General features: G+C 41.7%; 1 protein-coding gene and 1 gene segment (V, D, J or C); one reads left to right on the forward strand and one right to left on the reverse strand.

The window, feature by feature from the left end:
• STARD3NL (STARD3 N-terminal like) overlaps positions 1-24527 on the forward strand; it is a 182603-nt gene that overhangs the window by 118650 nt on the left and 39426 nt on the right. The window lies entirely within an intron of this gene.
• LOC123811238 lies at positions 4306-5149 on the reverse strand. The segment is given in 2 exon segments: positions 4306-4700; positions 4810-5149. Coding segments are annotated over 2 exon segments (438 nt in total).

Below are 24527 nucleotides of genomic sequence, written 5' to 3' on the forward strand. Positions count from 1 at the left end.
ACTGAATAATAGTCTATTCTTTGAATGCAATGTAAACCTGGTGTCTCTTTTCCTGTAAATAATCATTTAGCCTGAAATATGAAAAGCTGCTGGAGAGTTTTCTTCTAAGATCTGAACACAACAGAGTATATCACTGTCAGCATCTCATTACTGGTCTATGAGGCTCTTTGAGTACTAAATGAGACAACCAAGTAGACAGGATGATGGTGGTATGTCAACAAGCTTATCTGTGCATTCCTGTCTGAAAAGGACTTACATTCTCATTCTTTTTGATTCTCTCAGGTCTTTCTCTCTGTACTTGCTTTTATTAACAGTTCAGATGATCAATGAGACCCTATATAGGTTGAAGAAATAAACTTGGGTCAACACTGAGAGAATAAGATGGTCAGGAATCACATAGGATGTAATCACAAAAGGTTGAGTGCCACAGAGGTAAGAGGAGAAAGGCTGGTAGGCTGACCTACCACAATTTTTCCTGTGAATCTCCTTTCTTTCTTCCAGTGGCTTCCCTGAATTGAGAACTAGAACCAGGGTCCTTAGAAGAGGAGATGGTGAGAATGAATATGTTGTCATAAACTTAGATATTATTAAATAAATAAAGGGCTATGTATGTCACACATGCAAGGAAATGTCCATATTCTTCAATGGGGTGACAGCAAGTACTGCATAAGAAGAGTGTGTGAATTAAAGGGTTGTCATTTGGGAAAGAAAGTGATAATTTATTGACATTTTATGTACTGTGTGAAAACTCCTGATCACTCAAATCCTTGTCACTATGATGTCATGATTCTGTACTAAATAGTAAATTGTGTCAGGGAATGTTTCACAAAGTTTAGTTTTGGTTTCTCCATGGGTGTAGGAACAATGCATAGCATTCTTTATATACTCTTATAGTCTATAGGTCAGACTCAGAAGCTAGGTTACATGGGTTCAGCCCTACTTTGCATTGTGTCAGCTATATGACGGGGAGAAGCTTTTAGGATACATAATTATCTCTCTTACCTCATGAGTTAAATGGATTCATAGTCATAAGAGAAGAGACCGCACAGGTTACAGTGAGGGTTGAAGAACTTCATATGCCCAAAGAATTGAGAACACTAATAGACATCTGCTCCACACACAAAAAAGTTATTAGCTATTCATTCTCTGGGCCCATTCTCATTCTTTAATTGGCAGAACCAAGGATCACTCACAATATGGTGGGCTATCAAACAACCCTAGGGGAATGGACCTGTATTCTGATGATATAATATTCTCACAGCCCTGAATGTGAAGTGAGGAACTACCTTCCACCTCCCCAAGTAAAAAGATACTGGCTCCATCCCAAGTTGACCTCAAGTATGTTATTTGTTATAGAATTGTGATGTTTACATTTCCAGGGTAGCCTCATGGTCCAATTCAAAAATATATGAACTTCTTGTTTTTAGACCAGTCACTTCAACTCTCAGAGCTTAAATATTTTATCTGTAAAATGGGCAAACAATGGATATAGTGCTGAAGTGTTGTAATAATTATCTGTAGCAATGTGTGTGTACTCTAGGACAGCAATGCTTCCCTCTCTCAGTTTGAGCCATTCCTGTTAGTGGGAATATCTAGACAGTGATATGATTAAATGGGGCCTGTGTCTACTCATTCCCAATCAAGATTTAATTCATAAGGAAGTGATATTAAATGAAGATTTGGGAACACCATGGTCAGAAATGCTTTCTGCTGAAGGTGGGGCCTAACATGTGAGCAAGCACAGTTGCCTTCTTGTAAACTCAGATGTGCAGCAGGGAAGGCAAGGTGGAGGCTGGCAGCCCAGGCAGGAGTTAGCTGAGTGTGCTCTGTGGAAATGCTGTAGTGGGGCAGAGACCCAGAGGATGCTGTTGCTGGGTGTCTTGGCACCTGTGAGCTGTGGGTCCCAGCAGCACACTAGTCAGTGACCATATGTTTTTCTATGAAGTGTATGGTAAGGACTGACATAGACTTTTGAAAACTTTTTCTTGCCTCAAATGTACTGTTTGTTCACCGAAGTGAACTGGGGCTGGGATATTTATTGAGATGATAGACTTCAGGTGTGTCATAATTTGGTGTGCTTGCTTCTGATACCAGTGTAGAACTGTATTTTCAAAGTCTTTAGTGGACATCGTATACAATATGAACATTCTATTGCTCTGGGAATTCACATCTTAGGTGGCTCCAACTGTAAAAGCCCATGTCCCACTGCAAATGAAAAGTGGAAATTCTCATGGACATGTGACATAGAAAAAGAAACAATTAAAATATCTCTTTTATCTCTCATCCATGTTCAAATAAATTGAAGAATGACTCACTAACACTGAGGAAGAAAAATACAAATGTTCCTAGCAGTGATATCCTGCTGTCTGCCAGACTATGTCACCAGGGAGAAGGCAGGGAAGTGAGGATCCTGGTTGGAGTGTCCAGGACAGGGGGAGGGGGGTTTGAGAGGAAGAAGCGGTAGGTCAGGTGGTCCCATGGAGATCTGTGCGACCTGATGCTAAGATGAGCAGTTTCAGGGATTATAATGACTCTCTTGTGCTCAACTGACAGGAAATATGCTTCATGACCTGGACAGGTATGTCACTAATTTTTTTCTGAGTCATACTGAAAAGCTGTCATAACATTTATTTCCTGTTGTGTGTTTCTCTGTAAACACTCTGAGGCTGAATAACAATGCTTTTTCTACATTAACAAAGGTATTTTGAGAAGATCTACACTTTCCATGCATTCCTTTTGGAAATGGATCTTCTCACATGTGATGTTTGTCACTTAGGTTCTGGTCTCTAATTTCCCTGCATAAAATATATAAGGGACTAAAAAGGTTTTGTTTAGGCTCAAGAAGACAACATTGTGACTACTTAGACACCATCATGGTCATAAATAGTCTTGGTCTCCATGTAATTCCATGAAATATGAGCCCACCAGAGGTAAGAGAGGGCTGACAGATCATATGTCTAACTCTATCTCTTGAGTCTGCCTGGCCTGAAAATTACTCTATTTTCCCTTCAAGTACATCTCAAAATTAAATAGTAGACCGATAGTCATTAAATAGGGACTAGAGAGAATAAACACATTGATTTTAATTGGGTAATTTTTAACTATGGTGAGCAGCATGTATAGGAACCTTAAAGGAGGCAGCTATATTCTTAAACCCACTACAGACACTACTTTTAGAAATTGAAAACATAGATCTTTGTATTGTTTTTTATCAAAAAGTCAGTTGGTAATTTATTGGCATTTAATTTATTCTGAAGGATACCCAATCACTCAAATCCTGAGTGCATGCTTCAGCAGACATTGATAATTTGTGTCAGTTAATGTCCTATAATGTTTAGTTCTGTCTCCCCTATGAGAATGGGAATAGTGTATTCATCCTTTTATTTTCTTGCAATTAGAAAGGTTTTAGTGTAACAGCCAAGAGGAGCCAGGTTATCTGGGTCTCTACCCTATGCTGTCAAGTAGCTACATATCAGCTGTGTAACTTGAACAAGTGACTGAATCAATATATCACTTACATCTTGAGTCAAATACACTTGATGATAACAGATACATAAGTAGTATAAGTTGAAGGAACTAATATATTCAAAGAATTGAGAGCATAAACTAGCAACTTACACACACACCCTGACTACCCCAAACTCACACACAACACACACTGTTAGTTCTTTGGATCATGGCAGGTTCTCTCTACTTTCACAGGCAAAATCAAAGGTTACCAGATATAATGGGCTCATCTAACATCCCCAGTGAATTCGGAGCTCTGGCCTGATGATGTCATGCTGGCTGAAACCATTTTCCCACACCTCCCAGAAAAATGACTTTGCTTCATTCCTAATTTGATCCAGATACCCTACTGTCTAGTTAAAGTATTGCATCCTTGAACTTAGTATTGTGGTCTCATTGTCCTGTTCAAAAAGGATGGACTTCTTGACTTTGCCTGACATTTAAACTTATATTCTACAAGCTTAAATTTTTAGTTGGAAAATAGAACAATAATAGTATATTGCCAAGGGCAATATATCATCATTATCATGATGATAATGGTTCTAGCCACCTTGACCACTTACTGAGAGTCTCTGGTTGGTGAGATGGTGGCACAGCCTGTGTTCCCTGTCCCCACACAAGATTAATTGGGATGTATTGTCAAATAAAGCTGTGGAAACACAACCCCTGGAATTAACTGGGAGCTATGTGCAAGCATAATCCAAGACGACTTTCTGAAGAGCTCAGGAAATGCTGCAGAAAAGGCAAGGCTGACTTCAGGAGCCCAGCTGGAGAGGGGGGTACTGGTTGTGGTTGCCACTATTGGGAAGGATGTGGGTGGGCACAGATCCAAGTAGTGGATATTGTGTGGGTTGTCTCAACAGTTCTAGTAGTGTGAGTCCAGCCAGCACAGTAGTAAATGGCCACATCTTCTTTTTCTATGAAATTTATGGTCAGCATTGAAGTGAGACTTGGAGAATTCTTTCTTGCCTCAATTTTGTTGTTCTTCCCACCTTGGTTACTTCGAGCTGGGCTTTTTGTTGAGCTCACATAAATCAAATGTTCCAAAGCCTGATTCGATTTTTGCCGGTACCAGTGAATGATGTCGTTTTCAAAATTTGTGCTTGATACCTTGCAGTATATGTCAACACTTTTCTTTACTTCTGTGGAAATGGATATCTGAGACTGCTCCAATTTTGATAACCCAAGTCCAACTGTATGTAAAAGAAGAGAATTTCCAATGAACTTCTGACAATATAAGAAACAATAAAGAATTTCTTTGCTCTCTCATCTAGACTGAAAAGGTCAGGAACTGTTACTTACGTGCCCAGAAGGACAAGAAGGTGAATGCTTCCAGCAGGGACATCCTGTGAACAGACCGTGTCCTCAAAAAGAAGCAGGAAAGTGGAGACTGGGTGGCAGGGCAACTCAGGTCAGTAGCAAGTGGGTGTAGCCTAGATTGGGATGAGGGAAGGAAGTGATGGGTCAGCAGGACCTTGGGCCTTTAGTGCTGGCTGCTGGTCAGAAATTACTCCTTTTTGTGGGCCTGATGATCTCAAGATATGTTTGGTGGTCTCTGGAGGGCTCTTCAGCATGAATGTGAGGGGTCCTTGGAGGTGCCTTGGGACATGCTCCTAAAGATACTTATTGAAGAAATCTGAGAAACAAGGTAAGATAGAAATAAATATAACTGTAATTATATCACCAAGACCAAATTTATTTGTCATTAAGGTGATAACATATAAATTTTTTCTGTGCATATAGAGAGATAGCAATGTGATTTTTGTGGATGATAAGTATATTTAAGTTACATGTGGAACATGTACAAGGTTTTGTGTTACTCTTCTTTTAGTTCACCTTATATTCTGAGCGACTTCCCATGACACTGAAGCATTTTTTAATGTCTGCAGCTAATCACTGTTCGCATCTGTAACTGAGAAATTGCCTGACTCTGTGCCAATTTCTTCATCTCTTTGTGCCTCACATTCCTCACCTGAAAATAGGTGCAGTAATAATGCCTGTCTCAAAAGGTAATGCACATTAAATAACTAAGAAGGCTACCTTGTCTGGATTCTGGCATACAGTAAATTTTCAGTGATTATTAGACATTATTGTTAATACTAATACCATTTTTTAAGAATTTAACTCCCCTATACTGTCAACTCATTCCCTTATGGTTACTCTGAAAGCATTGTATGCATTGTATGTATTAGAGCTTCTTGAACCCTGAACAGCAGTTGTCCCTGAAGCTTATGTCCAGTCCTGCAATACACGGTGTGGAGCAGATGTGAACTCAGATTAGCTTGGGTCTTCTCAGGACAAAAACAGAGGAAGAAGCTGACTCACTATGGCTAGATATTTTTCCTGACACAGCTGCCCTATTTTCCCTCTTGTCCAATAAATACCACTGCTGAGATGACAGCATTGGAAAGTTGAATGTTGAAGAGGTAGAGAGTGGTAGATCAGGAGGCTTGTAGCTTTTCCCCTGCACAGAGATGTATCCTGGGAGTGAGAAGGAGAAGGAGTGGGACACCAGTGTTGCAGTCTGGCCAGTGCTCCTGCAAGCACTAGACTCTGGGGTCTGGTTGCTGCCACTGCTTGGGAAGCCCTAGTCACCTGACACCTAAGTCCCTCACTCCCGCATCACTGCCAGACATTTGCTTCCAGATCCAACAACTTCAGCATCAGTGTGTGGGTGGCTGATGGGGTGGCAGACAGCTGTTGGGAATGTTTATAACTAGTTGAGTTCACACTATCTATTTGACATTAGCTGCAAGGAAAGCTGAGAAAAGTATCTGACATTTTTCATTTCTATAGTGAGAGATGGACTTGTTCTTTTATAAGACTTGGAATGTGGGAAAGTCCCTTAAGTGAGGACAAGGTTTTAAATGTTATGAGACAAAAAGGAACATAAATGGCCACTTTAGAAACACTCCTGGAAAAAAAATTTCTTCAAACAAGGAGGTAAAAAAAGTTAGAAATTATCTTTAACTTATAATTTTAAACACTTTCAGAAAATAGGTATTTTATTGCATTTACTTCTCATAATATTTATAGCTCGTGATAATTAAAACATTCTTTGTGGCAGGTAATGTACTAAAAACATTTTGGTCCCATTACCTAGTTTAACCTTCACAAACTATTTTGTGCTGTTAAAGTTGTTCTCATTTTTTAGATGAGAAAATTGAACCTTTGACAGAGCAACATCTTGTCCCAAGCCTCACAAGGGTAAGTGGCAGAACAATAATTTACACCAGAAAGTCTGACTCTGAAATCCATGTTCTTAAGGAAGATACTATACATCACATGTAATGAAATAGTTTTCTTCAGTTTAGAATAGTCTCTTACAGTTAATTCGGTCTCTATTGGTATATTTTTTTTTTGTTTTCTGTGTTTCTATTCCTTGGCTTGTCCCTAGGATGGCATTAATGCATATGGGAGGAATGGGAGTGTCTGCTACCCTCCTCATCCTGTCAAATTTCCAGCTCTTTGCCCTGGGATTTAGCCTCTTCCTCTGAATTGGCTGGAGCAATAACTAGACCTGAACCTACTACTACTGACCCCACACTATGCCCTTGGGTGCAAAGTTCCCACCCTGAAGTTTCTCATCCAAATCCTGGTCCTTAAGCACCTCTCACCCTCTTAGAAACCTGAGAGGCATTAGGATCTGATACACATGAAGCTGTGGGGAAAGCAGTGCTGGTTTGAGTTCACCTTTGTAAATGCCTTCCACTGTTTATGATGTTTTTCTTACTGTGGCCATGCTGGTGGAACTTGCTATTTTCACCAGATAATCTCAGATTCTCTCTCCATCTATTCTGAGTTGTTGCTTTTTTCTTTTTCTTTTCTTTCTTTTTTTCTTTTTTGAGGTTTTGTCCTCTCTGAGATAAAACCCTCAGAGGCAAAGGAACCAGAAAGGCACATCCTTTTGGCTTCCCCCCTTATCTCACAACATCACAGTTGGCACTTCCTCTAGGGCAGATGCTAACTTCCCTGATACCACCTCCCCACTTAAACTGTATCCATATCTCTAGTAAAATTCTTTGTTCCTAGTTTGCTAGCTTGCCTTGACCTTTAAACAGGAGATTTGAAAATTTAGAAAACCCTTTCCTTTTTCAACTAAACCTGGCTTTTAAGCCCACCACCTTATGATTAATTCAAAAAGTGAGCTTGTCAACTGTGAAGTATATAATAGAGTATTGTTAGCTATAATTACCACTGTATATTAGGTCCCCAGAACTTGTAATGTTCTAACTGGAAGTTTGTACCCTTTGACTAATACTTGCCCATTTCCCCCAACCTCTAGCCCCTGGTAAACATCATTGTACATTTTGTTTCCATGAATCTTGTATTTTAAGATGCCCAATATAAAGAGATCTTATTGCATTTTTATTTCTCTGTATCATTTATTTGACTTAGCATAATGCTCTCAAGATTTATTCAAGTTGTGACAAAAGGCAGGATTTCCTTCTTTCTCATGGCTAAGTAATATTTAATTGCATATATACCTTGTCTTTTTTATCCATTTATCTGTTGACAGACACTTAGGCTGTTTCCATTTTTGGCTACTGTAAATATGCTGCAATAATCATGAGAATGCAGATTTCTCTTCAAGATCCTAATTTCATTTCATTTGGATATATACCTACCAGAGGGATTGTTAAATCGTAAGTCAGTTCTATTTTTAATTTTTTGAAGAACCACCACATTATTTTACATAGTGGCTGCCTCAATAATACACAAGGGTTTCTTTTTCTCCACATGTTCACCAAATGCTTGTTATTTCTTGTGTTTTAGAAGAATGCCACTTTAGCAAGTAAGAGGTAAATAGCTCATTGTGTTTTTTATTTGAAATTCCCTGATGATTAGGATGTTGCACACCTTTGCATGTACCTTGTGATCATTTATTATTTCATCCTAGGAAAAATGTCTATTCAGCTCTTATGTATATATTTTTTAGATTTTATATATTTATTTTTAGAGAGGGGAAAGGAGGGAGAAACAGAGGGAGAGACACATCAATGTGTGGTTCCTGCTTGAGCACCCTTTACTGGGAACATGGCTGGCAACCCAGACATGTACCCTGACTAGGAATCAAACCAGTGACATTTTGGTTCACAGGCTGGCACTCAATCCACTGAACTACAACAGGCAGGGTTCTTCTGTCTAATTTTAATAGGTTTGTTTGTTTGTTAGCCGTTAAGTTGTATGAGTTACTTATATGTTTAGAATATTAATCCCTTATCTGCTCTATGATTTGCAAGTATTTTTTCTTATTATGTGGGTCGCCTTTTCATTTTGTTGATGGTTTCCTTTGCTCTGCAGAATCCTTTAAGTTTTATGTTGTCCTACTTCTTTATTTTTGCTTTTGTTGCTTATGGACACATTGTACCCCATAAAATCATATCATACTACATGTCAAATATATCTTGATTAACTCTGGGAAATAAATAAAAGAATCAGTTTGTTCTTTATTTCAACGTCTCTGGCTATAATTTTGCTTGCTTGTTTGTTTTCTTGATTAGGTTCCACTTACAGGAGTGGGGAGAGGATAATGAGGTGGAAAAGGGGAAGGGTCATCAAGGAACATGTATAAAGGACATGTGGACAGAGCTAAAGGTGAATAACATTGAGGTTGGGAGGTTGGATGGGGGGGTGAGTGGTGGGAGGAAAATAGAGATAACTGTACTTGAAGAACAATAAAAAATAAATAAGTAAATAGGTAAATAAGAAGATAAATGCATAAATAAATAAAATAAAAGAAGCAGAAAAACATGAGAGTGTTCTGGGCACAGCTACCATCTCCTTATATGGGGTAAATTTCATGGTTTACTCTTAATAGAGGGAGAGCTACAAGTGACCTGACTTACGTAGGAGAATATAAATATTCTTGCTACAAATTTCTCAATCATTATCCTCATTAATTATTTTGATGATGTACATAAATCCAGGCTATGGAGATTTCAGCCCTCTCCATGTATCCCATATTTCCTGTTAAAGCAAGTTTATACAATTATATATGATATATAATTTTATTAGCCTTTTCTCTAAGGACAGAGTGTCCAGAAAGGGAACTCTACCAGATATACTCACAAGGCAATCCTTTAGCCATGGCTTGTTAAATAACTGTTCATTCTGTCTTGATCAGGCTCTACTGGGCAGGGAAACAGGTCTGGGAGAATCCATATTTGCCCAGAAATGCCACAGTGTGTTTTATAAAGATAATAAACATTGAGGATATTTAAAGTGGCCCAATAGTGCAACTGAAAGAACACAGATTATTTGTTTGGACTAACTATTGTACCCTCCCCATCATTTCTTTCTTGCATGAAACAGGTTTATTTGCAGGGTTTTTACGATAATCACATGGGCTTCTAAATGCATAGAATATCCAGCACATTATCTGGTAGCCATGATGGAAAACCTGATATGAATTCCATTTTGTTCATTGACAGTGCCTTTAGCTTGAGATTTCTACAATTACCAGAAATCTCTGAGAAATGAAATAATAGACCTTGCCTTCTCTCTGAAATTATCAGGTCTTTCAACATATGGGTCTCTAAAAAGAACTCAAATCAATAGGAAAAAATGTTAAACTAGATGTTTGGAGGCAAAGTTACTGGCACCAGAAGGGATACAATTGATAGCCAGCATACTCCCTTTTCCTTCTCCAAATTCTGAGGCATCAACATGAGAAGCACAGGAAATGCTGCAAGCGGAGGCTGAGGCCTCGCCAGAGCTGAGGTTTGAACTCAGGACTGAGGATGATTCAAGCTGGGAAGGATGTGGGCACACTTATGGTAAGGTGTTTGTGTGTATTTATTATTTTGCCTCCAATGACACTATGGATTCTTAGGGGTCATTATATTAGGTCATCACCTCTTCTGTGGAATATATATTTGGTACCAAAGAGAAGCAGACAGAATTTTATGTTCCTTATGGTTGTAGTTCTTTGCCAGTAACTGGCATTGTTCAAGGAGTTTTTGAAAACTGAGACAATTAAAAAAGCAGCTTGCAGCCATCTAATAAATCTTCTCTTCCCTAAACCAAGGACAGTTGAGTAAATGATTTGCACATTTCCTACCCAACCAGAGGGTAAATAGCTTACATCATCTATCAGTGAGATAGATAGCAGAAATCCAATTAGTACCATTTTCCCACCACACCCAAGGATGGATGTATTTAAGGGAATAAATCTCGCTTTGGTACATCAGCATGAAGCTGATGAATTTTCTATTGAGATACTCCCTAAGACCTCCCCTAGACCCACAGCCTTTAAAAAAAAAACCCTTCAGAGTGAAGGTCCCTGTGTGCTCTGTCCCTTCCAAGACCATGCCTGCACCTTTCCCTTCCCTCTCTTTCCCCCCACACAGGCATGCAATTGTATACTCTAAGGAACCCACCTCATCAGACTTGCAACCAGGGAGAAATGCCAACAACAGCTCATCCTGGCTAACCCCCTGGCCCTGTCCCCAGTGCAGCCTCCTTTTTCTCTGACACCAAAGGACTGAGAATTTCCTTGTCTAGTTGGAACTGTGAAGTCACATGGCTATTAGTATCTTCACTGGCCGATTAGAGTAACCCCATTCTGACTAATCAATATAGTGAATTTAGATCAACCCAACAGTGAGGATCTGTAGTCTTCACTTGTATGAAGGAAGACCCATCAGGGACCAGAGGTGGGAACTTCTATGTACGTCAGCTCCCCTCTAGTTCCCAAAGTGTGTTTTCTCTTTCCACCAAAGACTGCAAACTGTGCTTCCCTGGCTGGAGCTGAAACACTAAAGATGTGTCACCCGACTGGGCAGAGCATCTGGATGAGAGCAGATGGAGCTGCCTAGAGCAAAATAGAGCTATCTAGGTGGAGAAGGGTCTCACCCCAGCACAGACTCACAGCCATGCTGCCTCACAGTTGTTCTGCCTCACAGCCATGCTGCTTCATAGATGATCTATAGCACTATCAAGCTCTGCCATAGCGGGTGCTGTGGTCTCACAGCTGTGCTGTGTCACAATGGAACTGCTTGTATGAATAAAGATTCCATTTTTGCTGCACCTCAAATTGAAGATTCCTCTTGACATTGAATTGGCACCTACAACCACTGGTTGACATATATATAAAATATATAATATGTGTAATATATAGTAAATTATAACTAATATAATATAGTATAATATAATATGTATATATGTATATCTAGTCTTCCTGGGGCATGTGAAATATAAGCCTATTGATCTGGTCAGCCTGCTAAGATGGGAGAATTAGTTCGAGGTCCCCAATGTAAATGTAATTGACTGGCTTTTCCTGATTGCACAATACCTGTCACATATCAAGAGATCAGAATTAATATGGTGATGATAGAAGAACTGTTCATAACATTGCAGCCTTGGGGAGCAGTTTAGAGCATACTGTAACTCTCGCTTATATTTCTGCCTCAGCTGGCCTTGAGGTGTTACCTGGCAACAATATGGGAAATATTCTATCATGAATTATTAGAATTTCATATGATTTCTTGACCTTGAAATCAACATCCATTTTCTATATTGTTTTGAGACCACAGTGAAGCAGGTCAATAGTGTTTATAACAAGCTTTATGAGGGCACAGACCTCTATATTAAGAGCACTTGGAGGAAGGCCTGGAATATGGTAGGCATTTAACAGATATTTATGGAACAACTTATCATGTGTGTATTTTGGAAGATTTGAACAAGAGTGTCAGTAAAACTGAATCACACAATGTGTGTTCTTTCCATAGAAGATTAAAATAAGATGCTGGTGAACAGAATTCTCACATAGTTAAAATGGGAAGAAACATAGTTGGGAACTAGTGACTCTAATGCAAATCCTTACTCATCACACTGGACTGAAAGAGGGGTTGACAGTGGAGATGAGAGGAAGGCAGACTAGGTGAGCAGAGGGAACCTGATTCAAGTCTCTGTGCCCTGTGCTGCTCTGTACCTCCCGGAACCTCCCAGGAAGCAGCAGCATCTCCTGCTAGTGCTGTGGTAGGGCTGGGCCAGGCACATTTTCCAGGGAAGTTGAGTGTGACCCAGAAACCTCCACCAAAACTTTGCATCATGCTTGGTTTTCCCACAAGCTCCATGGCTGCCAGGTGCGTGGGGTCTTCTGGGAACTGCTGGCTCAGACCAGGTCTTCGTGCTGCCAGCCATGCACTTTCTTTCCTCGTGAGTGGTCCAGTCACGGGGCTGAGTCTGGGAGCCCAGCTCTGGGCAGCCAACAGTGTAATCTAGTAAAGACTGTGCTGAGGGGAGATGGACTTTCTGAAGAAGGAGCTGCCAGAAGGGGCACTTTGGAGAGTTTGAAGTGAGACCTTGTAATTCTGTGAGGATGAATTGTTTTGGTAAAGACAGAATGGCATATTTGGTCCAAGCACTGCCACTTGAGGAAAGTCACTATAGATGGGAATAATAATGCTTACTCTAGATTTGTCACCCATCATGGGCCAGGGATTGTGCCAATTTGTTTGTTTTTTAAATAAATACCATTTAAGTCAGTCTCAAACACCACAAATCTTACAACAATTTAATCCTCATATAATACTTCAAAGTAGTTACAATCAACTTTCTCTGACAGAGGAGATAAGTGGAATCTCAGGGTCACATAAGAGGTAGGTAATGGATTCAAACCCAGGTCTAACAAATTCCAAAACCCATTCAATAGATAGAGAAGCTTGTTTTAAACTATAAACTGTAATGGACTATGAAAACAATTACAGAAAGGTCATAGAAATTTGCATTCCAGTAAGCAAAGAGCATAAGATAGTATTAAAGAACATTCATGCATTTAATAAGATGAACCTCAAAAGTAGTAGAAAATTCTCTAGCACATTTGAATTAATAGTTGATTTCCTTCTGTGAAATACTAATTTTTAAAGGTCACTGATCCACTAGATGGTAATACATACCTTCTATTGAATATCAAACATTGTATGTCTTCCTTCCTCCCTTCCTCCCTCCCTCCCTTCCTCTCTCCCTCTCCCCGCCTCCCTCTCTCGCATAAAGTAGTTCTTACCCTCATTTTCCAGATCAAATAGAGGCTTAGGCAGGTTAAGTGACTTACTGAGGTTGCCTAGCTAATGAATAGCATACCAGAAGTGTGAACCATGCTGACAGTCTCCCAAGCCTGTGCCCTAAGTAATCCTGTTTGGCTGTCTATGATTCAGGGATTAATTTCTGCACTCACTGGTTTGTTGCATTTAAATGTAAAATATGATGTTGTTATACTTCCTGTTTGTTTTCAATTCCATGCTTCCTGTTTAAAGCTGCAGTGTTTTATTTCATTTAGTTACTTACACGAACTTCTGGCATCCCCTCCTGGCCACTGGAGGTGTTATACCTGTTATATTTGTCTGTATTGGAGCTCATGTATGTGGTGTCTATTAGCAGCAAAGACTCAGCAAAATGAAAGAAAGTGCTCTGAAATGCAAGACAGGAACCCTATTTTAACAATTGCATTCTCTCTTTTTTAACAGATTTTATTTATTTACTTTTAGAGAGAGAGGAAGGGAGGGAGAAAGAGAGGGAGAGAAACATCAATGTGTTGGAGATACTTCGATCTGTTGCCTCACACACTCTCACCTGGAGACCTGGCCATGGTTTGCAGGCCTATGTTAATCCACTGAGTCACACCAGGCAGGATACCAATTGTATTCTTAATGTGCCTGGTAGTGGTAGGTAAGAAACTCCTCCTTGCAAGGCCCCCATTTCATTGCCTCAAGTGAGAGGATGGGGTGATATTTTTGGTCCCTTGCAGTTCTAATAATTTGTGATTCTGAATTAAACTGATATTTTAGGCATTGAAATAACAGGTGTAGCAGAATAAAAAATGGAAGCTACCATTTTTATTTTGATCCAACAATAATGCAGTTTGCTTGCTTCCTCTTGACTTGATAGTGCTCTAGAAAATTCTAATCTGGGTTGGCTGTGTCACAAAAGCTCATTAATTCCTGTAGTCAACGACTCTTAGGAAGCAATGTGTTCACCTAATCTGCTGGTCTGTTACACACAGCCTTGAAGAGAGCCCATGTTCACACACATGCATACACATATGCCTTGTACACAAGTACAGTAGATCCCACAAGCTGAATTATGTTCATTCTTACTGGTAATTTGTTCTAGTCCTGTCTAGAAATTAAAGAGAATACCCCTAATAAATAAAAAATGTATACAAAGTAGAATTCTCTTAGGGATGTTTGGAGTCAGTGATCTGTCTGCACCACCCCACTATGCTTCATATTTATTTTTTATAACTTTAGAATGTTTCCATGTATCATGGTTTTTAAAAATTGAAAGGATTATCAACATTATACTAAATATGCCTGTCTCTGGAGGTTATTTATAATTTGGAAAATGCCTTGGCTAAAACTAGATTTTCATGCTTCCTTTCATTCTTACATCACTAAGCTCCCTGGGGCTTGTGTGGATGCCTGAGCTCAGTGTTCTTAAATGCAGTGGCACCTTTATCACAGCTTTGCTTGGGGAAGAACACTGCCTTGAGGATGCAGGCCACCCAAGACCAGTACAAATGGCCAGAGCCAGTTAGAACCAATGGGCAGCCAATGTACCTCGTTTTCCCTGAAGAAGGAAAATGTTACGTTTTCCACAGCCACTGAAAAAAAAAATCAGTAAATTCCCTTGGGTGATCTTTATCTTTTTAAAAAATATATTTTATTGATTATGCTATTACAGTTGTTTCATTCCCCCTTCATTCCCCTCCACCTTGCATACCCTCTCCCACCCACATTCCCCCACTTTAGTTCATGTCTATGTGTCATAAGTTCTTTAGCTTCTACATTTCCCATACTATTCTTGCCCTCCTCGTGTCTATTTTCTCCATACCATTTATGCTACTTATTCTCTGTACCTTTTCTTCCTCTCTCTTCCTCCCACTCCCCTGTTGCTAACCCTCCATATGATCTCCATTTCTGTGGTTCTGTTCCTGTTCTAGTTGTTTGCTTAGTTTGTTTTTGTTTTTGTTTTAGGTGTGGTTGTTAATAATTGTGAGTTTGCTGTCATTTTACTATACACGTTTTTTATCTTCTTTTTCTTAGATAAGTCCTTTTAACATTTCATAAAATAAGGGCTTGGTGATGATGTACTCCTTTAACTTGACCTTATCTGAGAAGCACTTTATCTGCCCTTCCATTTTAAATGAAAGCTTTGCTGGATAGAGCAATCTTAGATGTAGATCCTTGTCTTTCATGAGTTCAAGTACCTCTTACCAGCCCCTTCTTGCCTGCAAGGTCTCTTTTGAGAAATCAGCTGACAGTCTGATGGGTACTCCTTTGTAATTTATTGACTCCGTATGTCTTGCTGCTCCTAGGATTCTCTCCTTCACTTTAATCTTGGGTGATGTAATTATAATGTGCCTTGGTGTGTTCCTCCTTGAGTCCAACTTCTTTGGGACTCTCTGAGCTTCCTGGACTTCCTGGAAATCTATTTCCTTTGCCAGATTGGGGAAGTTTTTCTTTATTATTTGTTCAAATAACTTTTTTACTTGTTGCTCTTCCTCTTCCTCTTCTGGTACCCCTATAATTTGGATGTTGGAATGTTTAAAGATGTTCTGGAGTTTCCTAAGCCTCTCCTCATTTTTTTTAATTCTTGTTTCTTCATTATTTTCTGGTTGGGTATTTCTTTCTTCCTTCTGGCCCACTCCATTGATTTGAGTGCCAGTTTTCTTCCCATCACTATTGGTTCCCTGTGCATTTCCCTTTATTTCACTTAGCATAGTCTTCATTTTTTTCATCTAATTTGTGACCAAAATCAACCAATTCTGTGAGCATCCTGATTACCAGTGCTTTGAATTGTACATCTGATAGGTTGACTATCTCTTTGTCACTTAGTTGCATTTGCTGTGGAGTTTTGATCTGTTCTTTCATTTGGGCAATTTTTTTTTGTCTTGTCATGCCTGTTACATATGAGGGGTGGAGCCTTAGGTGTTTACAGGGGAGGACAACCCACATCGCTGGGTTGTGAAGCTGTATGTGGGGGTGGGGTCGGAGAGGGAACAATGGTGCTTGCTCCTCTCTGTGGGCTTTCAGCCCCTTCTGCAGCTTCCCCGAAGCAAACTGGGCCTTTCTGGTGCTGATTCTCATGTGGATGGGCTTGTGTATGTTCTAGGATTCTGTGGGTCTCTCTAAGGAACTCTCCTGTGAGGCTGGGAGTTGCTCCTCAGCCCCCACAGGTGTTTTTAATCAGCAATTTGAGGCTTTATTTCCTGGCACTGGGGCGCTGGGACCCTGGGACCCTGGGTTGTGTAGTCTGTCTTGCTCCCATTTCGTCTGGTTTATCTGCACATGAATGCGGGACTGCCCAGTCAGCCAGCTGCTGTGCGCGCAGTGCCTCGCTTCACAATTGCTGCCTCACTGGGTCTGCCCTTTGCTGTCTTGTGCACCTGGTGCTACCACTCTTTCCACCTCAACCCCTCTCCGCCCAGCTGTCTGATTCCTCCCCAACTACCTGGCCTAGATGAATGTGTCTATTTTAACTCCTTGATTGTCAGACTTCCATACAGTCCAATTTTCTATCAGTTCTGGTTGTTATTTTGTTTCTAAATTGTTGTTGTCCTTATTTTGGTTGTGCAAAGAGGCACAGTGTTTCTACCTATACCTCCATCTTGGCAAGAAGTCAGATGATATTTATCTTAATTGACTAGTTGAAACGACTTGCTGAGATTGAAATGTTATGAAAAATTAAGTCTTAGAACTTAAATTAGAGCTTTCAGCAGGTTATCCCAAATTTACCACTGTCTGAGTATCTCCATGGTATATATTTTGTTTTCTTTGTTTTCTGCTTTTTAAAAAAATAGTAGTTCTGGTATTTTTTTCTGTCATATTTCTCAGTACACACTACACTATCATCGTTAATCTGTGCCACACATGTTGTATGGTTTTATATATTTGTTATTCTTTTTCCCTCTTCATTCCCCTACCCTCATGGATGCTCAGTCTACTGTGTTTGATGTATGTTCTTCAAGCCTACATATCTGTAGAAACTATAGAGTATCATTTGTCAATAATGTGTTTTTACATTTATATAAATAGATACCATCCTTTTCTATCCATTTCTATATACCTTGTTCACTCCTGTCTCTGTCCATTGTTCTACCTGTATCCAGTGTTGTTTTTCACCCATTTCCCAGTGTGGACACTTCAGCTGTTTCCTGGTCCTGGTTGTCACTAGCAGCACTGTGATGGACAGGTTGCCTCCTGCCCAGTGAGCATTTAATCCCCAGGCTTGCCAATCATAGGAAATACACAGACATGTTTTCACTAAATCCTGCCAAGGCAATGTTACCCAACATTTAATTTTTAGTGATCTGGTGGCCATAGAGCAATATCTCATTGTTCTCTGGATTATTGGCACTGGTCTAATTATTAGGAAGCTGAGGGTCTCTTTACACCTGGGACCCATTAATGTGTCTGCTTGAATAAGAGACTTGCTTATTCATGCCCTTTATGTGAGGCAAAAAGGAGACTGAAAAGCAGAGGGTTAAAGCATACCTGAGAGCCAGGCTGCCCAGGAGTGCCTTGCCTTGCCATTGACAGGCAGTGTGCACTAACAGACATACAACAGATGTCAGTTATTACATGCACTATTAACAGTAATTTGTTAATATTGTAGATGTAAAGATAAAACTATCAATATCACTGAGTGATTAAAATTATATTAACGTTACAGTAATTATTACTGTTATTAGTATTTTGTTAATGATTCTTGTTTGGGTGTATTTTTCTTGTGTCTCCTAGACAGTAATCCTTTGTGAATTCTGGCTGTTATGCAAATATCCTCAGCAAATCTATCATCTGTCTACTAACTTTGTCTAAAGTAATATATTATAGTTAAACTTTTTGCTGTATATTTTGGAGACTTGCTTAAGGCTTTTCTCACTTCAATGCCACAAAAGAAATCTATATTTTCTTCTTTTATTTAATTTCAGATTTCAGTCCATTTTGGTGCTAGGAGTTGAGTTTCCAGGCTTTTCCCGAACTAGTTGGTCACAGTCTCTTGTTCATTTGCTTCATGCACTTGCATTGAGGTCCCTGGAGTAGATTCAGGATACAGAAAAAGGTGGATAGAGACTTTAACAGTTATGTGGAAAGGAAGGGCTGAATGATACCATGATTACCCTAAATGAATTAAGAGAGCTGAATAGGTGCAGGCAGAGGAGTGAATTGGCAGAAAAAGCTTAGTTGGAAGGGTGGGACCTGAGCTGTGCCCTGAGGAAGAGGGAGATGCAGAAACAATCAAGGAGGGGCAGGTGCTCCTGGAGAAGGAGGTTGTAACAAGGCCAGCAGAGTGTAGAAGGGCAGTGGGAGAGCAAGATGGAACAGTGAGAAGACTGGGAGACTCCTCTGAAGGATGTAGAAGACAAGAGTTAGTGAAGGCATGGAGGGTTTTGAAAGCCAGGCAGAGGCACAGGGAGCATACGATAGATATTCATCATCAGTGTGGGAGGGAGTGGGCGGCGGGAAACTGGGAGTGGTAGCATTTTGACATCAGTGTATAGCAGATGGTTTAAGGAGAGCAGGCAAGCTGGAGAAAAGGGAGTGGGAGATCAGGGAGACAAGAAGGATCTTCCTGGTCTTCCTTGGCAGGATAAGGACCTTCCTAGATCTGGTGGCAGGGATTAAATGCAAGGTTTCATGACATTGTGAGGGAGGAAATCAAGGCTGGTGTTTATAATGTGGAAAATGAAGCACAGTGTGGGCTTCCACATCTCATACCTAGAGTTCTGAACAAGGGGAACCCTCTGTAGTGTGTTGCAGGGGGTCTTGAGAGATGTTCCAAGAGTGCTAAGTCTTAGTAAATGTGGCACACTGACTGTGTTGTAGCCTTTCAAGGCTGGACAGGTCCACTAGGGATTTGGGCAGTGGGGAGATAATTCATGGAGCTGTTGGAATGCCTGACATGCCTTTATTCAAGTGGAGAATGGGGGCAATCCATGCTGCTGCAAGCCACATATTATGCCGACAGAGAGTCACAACTCTCTTATATACTACATGCACACAAAGCCATTAGGGTGCCAAGATATTGTATAACAGAGTGTGATTCTGCACATGCAGCCTACTCACAGTTATGGGAATATTGCTTATCTTAGTTGCCCAGACATCCAGATGAGATAGCCTGACCAACTTCGTTTACCCTACAATCCACCCCATCAGCACTCCTCACCTACGCAAGGGTGTCTTCTGTAAAGGTTCCTTGGCGAGGAGGTCAGAGCCCTTTATCCAGCTGCCACAGCAGCAGCATAAGTTGCAGCGACAAACAACAAATAAGTCCACCCTTATGTCAAATGGCCAGTCCAATTTCTGTGCAAGTAAGGCCACCCATATGAACCACACACCCAGAGGGCCCAATGGGAAAAGCAGCCCATGCATTATTCAGCACCTCTCAGCAAAACCCAAGAGCATGTCTCTGACATAGACCCATAGGAGTTCAGCCCACCTGGGCCTGTTCTTTGAGGTTTTTATCCCAGAGTGGGGCTGGCCCAGCTGTGAGCCAACTCTGAGCCATCCCACCTGGAGTAGCCACCCAATGGCCAGGGCTGGTCACACCACTGCTCTGCCCCAGCACAGATGTCAGTCCAGGTCGTGTTCCACAAGGGATGTTCACTGTTCCGATGGTTCTGAAGCCAAGTCCAGTTTGAGACAGAAACAGGAAAGATGCACCATCAGAGGCTGGCACACATGCTCAGGGGGATTTCAGTGCAGACCCAGAACACCTACAGGTTAGTCACTGAGGCATAGGCATCTACCCAGTCCACTAAGGTGTTACTTTGCACCCTAAAGGTGAAAAGACAAAGCAGTTATAGGTACCAACAATGGCAGATCATGGCCCTCAGGCAAGACACAAGCAATTTTCTGGTCAGCCAATAAGACATTGGCTGGCAGAGGGGGCATCCCCGGGTGCAAATACCCAAGTATCTAGGGCAAGTTCCCCTCTACCCCTTGCCCCCAAGGGGCAACAAAAACCACCCAATGCATGTGGGGTCTTTTATTCCCCAAGGCCATGTCTAAATGGCTATTTGCCCTCGCTCCAGGCCCTCAGGTGCAGGCAAGAGAATATTCCCCTGTTTTCCCATGCCTGGTTTCAGCAAAGCATCCTTAGTCTGTACCCACATCTGAACTGGAGCTGCTGTCTGGTGGAGTAAAGCTTCCACTGAAGCTGGTCCCCCACACTCCTCTCATTTAGAGTCCGAAGGATAGTCCATAAGGAGCAATTACTTTCTCATCTGAATGCTGTGTGGGGTATGCTGCTAACAGTCTAATAGCCATGTTCACACATGTGATGACATACTTATAGCCTCTGAACTAAGCATGGGTCTGATTATGTCAACCTGCCACTAGGTCAGCGGTACCTGTCCCTGCATCACCTGTACAGTAGTCACCACAGGCCTCTGGGGATACTCTCACGAGCAGACAACACAGGTCTCAAAAGCTTTCTATACCTCTGCTCTGCTAAGGTGCCAGGTAACCCCCAAGTTTTTATAGTAGACCACATGATCTTCCCAGCATGTAAGAGGCAATGGTGTCAACACTGGGCAATATCTCTTCCTGACAAGCTAGAAGGCACCGTTTCTAGCCAGCACGTCTTGGCTAGCGTGTCAGCCTCATCATTCCAAGAGGTTCAAGGGGTACATGCCTGGTCACATGATATACAGTGATTTGTTTCTGGTGGCCTAACTCCCAGAGGTCTTGCCATAAGGCTTGTCCCTGTAATGGCCTGTGTGTAACCATTTATTTATTTGCATGTCATGTAGAGATCCACAATGTTATCCCCAGTACACTGCCCAACTATTCGTTCAAATAGTCAGGAGTTGTGCTTCAATTGTAGCATTGAGCCACATGGTGTTTAGTTCTGCACACTGGCTACTCTGACCTACTTCAGTATTAAGCCAGATTGTGTTTGTTTAACTGTCATCACCCTTAGTGAGGATGGCAACTGAACAGAGGGGTTGCTGAGCATGTTCCCACAGAGGCTCAACAGGCCCCCACAAGGGGCCCAGGATATACTCAGGAATGGGGGACACCTAAACAGTGTACTCACGAAGGGACAATTGCCCAATAGCCAGGAAAAGTCACAGGGCACTCACCTTTTCTGGGCCCTGCCCATCCCCTGTAGATGGATTCTTTGGCCCTCCCCGCTATTTAAATTGTCAAAAGATATATGCTCCCTCTTCTAGGGAGGTTGACACAGCCAAAGGATCCTCCAGACACACAGAGAGAGCTTCTCTGGGCACCTGCCTAGGTTTTTTCTTCAGCACCTTGTTTTTTTCCTGGGGCTGCAAGAAACATTGTTTAGCTTGCAACCTCACGGGGTCGCTGTTTAACTGTGAGATATAGCGAGCTTGAGACAATTCCTCCCAACTGCTACTGCGTTTCCTCCACTGCCCCACCATCGCCAATTTTGCAGCTCTGGCCACTGCCTACTCCAATGCCACAGCCTCTTCTGTCATCTGTTCTGATCAGCATCCTCCAAACAAAGCTTTCCTGTCAGCAGCGCTGCTGCTGCTGCTGCCAGAGCATTCAACCCAGGCCACAGTCCTCTGGTCCAGTTGCTCTTGGCAACTGTGTTCCACATCTTCGTGGAGTGGGGAAAGGGAAAGGGGTATGGAAGAGATAATTCCCCTCTCCTTCTGAATTGTTCACTACAAATGGGGTGGGGGATCTCTGCAGCTCTGCAGTTTGGAGGTCGTCCTCCAAGGTTCGGATTTGAGCCTTCAGGCTATTTTTTCCTGCTTTTGTGTTCAGGTAACTTCGCCTGGTCACAAAGTGCAGCAAAGATGAGAGAAACACCCAGCCCACGGCTGCCCAGACGCTTGGCTTTTCTAGGGTCTTGCAACCACCCATGGGGCCTTCTCTACTGTGTCGGTTGTGCCATTAACATCAGGTTGATTCTAGAGTGGAGCCCATGCTGCCAGGAGAGTCACCACTGGATACCACACTGGTGACCAACCACCTTTCCAGACCACCCCCAAGGGGGCCTACAGCTCCTCCATACTGTAGTGAGAGGAATCCTGCCCACTGGACAATTGTGTTGCAGCCTTTCAAGGCTGGACAGGTTTGCTAGGGATTAGGGCAGTCAAAAGAAAATTCCTGAAGCCCTTGGAATGACTGACATGCCTTTATCCAAGGGTGAGGCAATACACAGTGCTGCAATCTGTGTGTCACGATGTCAGGGAGTCCCAAATTCTTTATATACTAAATGCACACAAAGCTGGCAGAGTGCCAAGCTATTGTATGACAGAGTGTGATTCTGTGAATGTTCAAGGTTATGGGAATACCGCTTACCTTAGTTGTCCAGACATCTGGGTGAGGGAGCCTGACTGACTCCATTTACTCTACACTGACACTGCACAAGAGCTTGACAAATGTTTAACGAATAAGTGAACTTGTGGACTTGGAACACTTATCGAACACTCCAAAGGAAACATTCTCCTGACAGCTGAAGTACAAACTGATGGATGGATATAGATATTGTCCCACCTCACACCCCACTCCAGTACCCACTGGGAAAAGCAAGAAAAAAATTAGGAATGGTGACATTAAGGGAACGATCAGAGAGCTGGAAAATAAAGAAAATTAATATCTTGGAATCTTAGATTTTGGAGAAGTTTGGTGGCATCGTCAAAGGCCACTAAATCACTTTGTGTCACTGGCAGGATTTTGGAGAGCAGAGTATGATGACATGGAGTTGAATGATACCTGTTGATGGGGGGAGGGTCGAAGGGCATCAGCCACATGGTATTAGAATGCATCAAGAATGCTTGTCCAGAGCTAACTCCAGGGGAGGGAATAAGCACACAACTCTGACCCAGCATAGAAGAATGAGACAGGTAAGTGCTGGACCTCAGATCATAGGAGACTGGGAATTAACTGGATTTTTGGAAAACAAGAGAAAGTTTAGATACCCTTTAAAAGAACTTCAAGAACTTCCTCTCAATTTTCATAGACTTAAGGGTTGTTGCTCAGTTTTTAAACTAAAAAAGCCGACATGTGCTGCCATTAAGCAATTTTAGGCAGGAGAGCTAATGAGTCACAAACTATTTAGATGGACTATTCAACTTATTTCAGCATTATTTATTTGGCTCTTATGAACAATTTATCTAACCCCTGCTGTGTGCCAAAGAGTGCTGCCTGTGAACAGCCATGTTTCACCCAGCCTGGTGCTGCATGATGGGATAATCATCAAGTTGGTCTGAGACAGGGAGGGTCAAGAATGACCAGAACCACCTGGCTCTGGAGTCTCCAAGTTTGCTAAGAGAACTTTGGTCATCATCTTCTCCATGCAGCTGCCAAATGTCCAATTCAACAGATCTGGGAAGAGGCTGCATCACGCTGGGAAGACAGGAGTTACACCACCACACACGGAAACTGATCGCTCATCTCCACAATCTGTCACAGAATGTTTGTGAGGCTTTTAGCTGGGTTTCAACTAAAAACCAGAAGGTAGCTTGGGCTCCTTTGAAAACAGTGGTGGAGTTTTGAGGACTTCTAGTCAAGATTGAGGTGTCGGTAGATACACTGTGCCTCCTAACACAACCAAAAGAAGGACAACAACAAATTTAAAAACAAAAACAACTAGAACTGCCAGAAAATCAAACTGTCTGGAAGTCTGAAACCAAGGAGTTAAAGAAACATTCATCCAGACTGGTAGAAGAGGTGCAGATAGGCACCTGCAGCAGAGAGGACCCGCAGCAAGGAAGCAGCTGGAGAATATGGGTGGGTGAGGTGGCAACCAGTGGACTGAGTGGTCCCACATTTCCATGTGGATAAATCAGGAAGAAAAACTGGAGAGTGAGACAGACTGCAGAACCCAGGATTCCATCATGGGGAAATAAAGCTTCAAAACCTCGGAATGAGAAAACCTGTGGAGAAACTCCCAGCCTCACAGGAGAGTTCACTGGAGAGACCCACAGGATCCTAGAGCATACAGAAACCCACCCACCCGGGAATCAGCACCAGAAGACCCAATTTGATTGTGGGTAGCTGGGGAAGTGACTGAAAGCCAGGTGAGAGCTG

Source organism: Phyllostomus hastatus, unplaced genomic scaffold (genome assembly GCF_019186645.2).
Source record: "Phyllostomus hastatus isolate PE091 unplaced genomic scaffold, TTU_PhHast_1.1 phas_scaffold_78, whole genome shotgun sequence".
Lineage (NCBI taxonomy): Eukaryota > Metazoa > Chordata > Mammalia > Chiroptera > Phyllostomidae > Phyllostomus > Phyllostomus hastatus.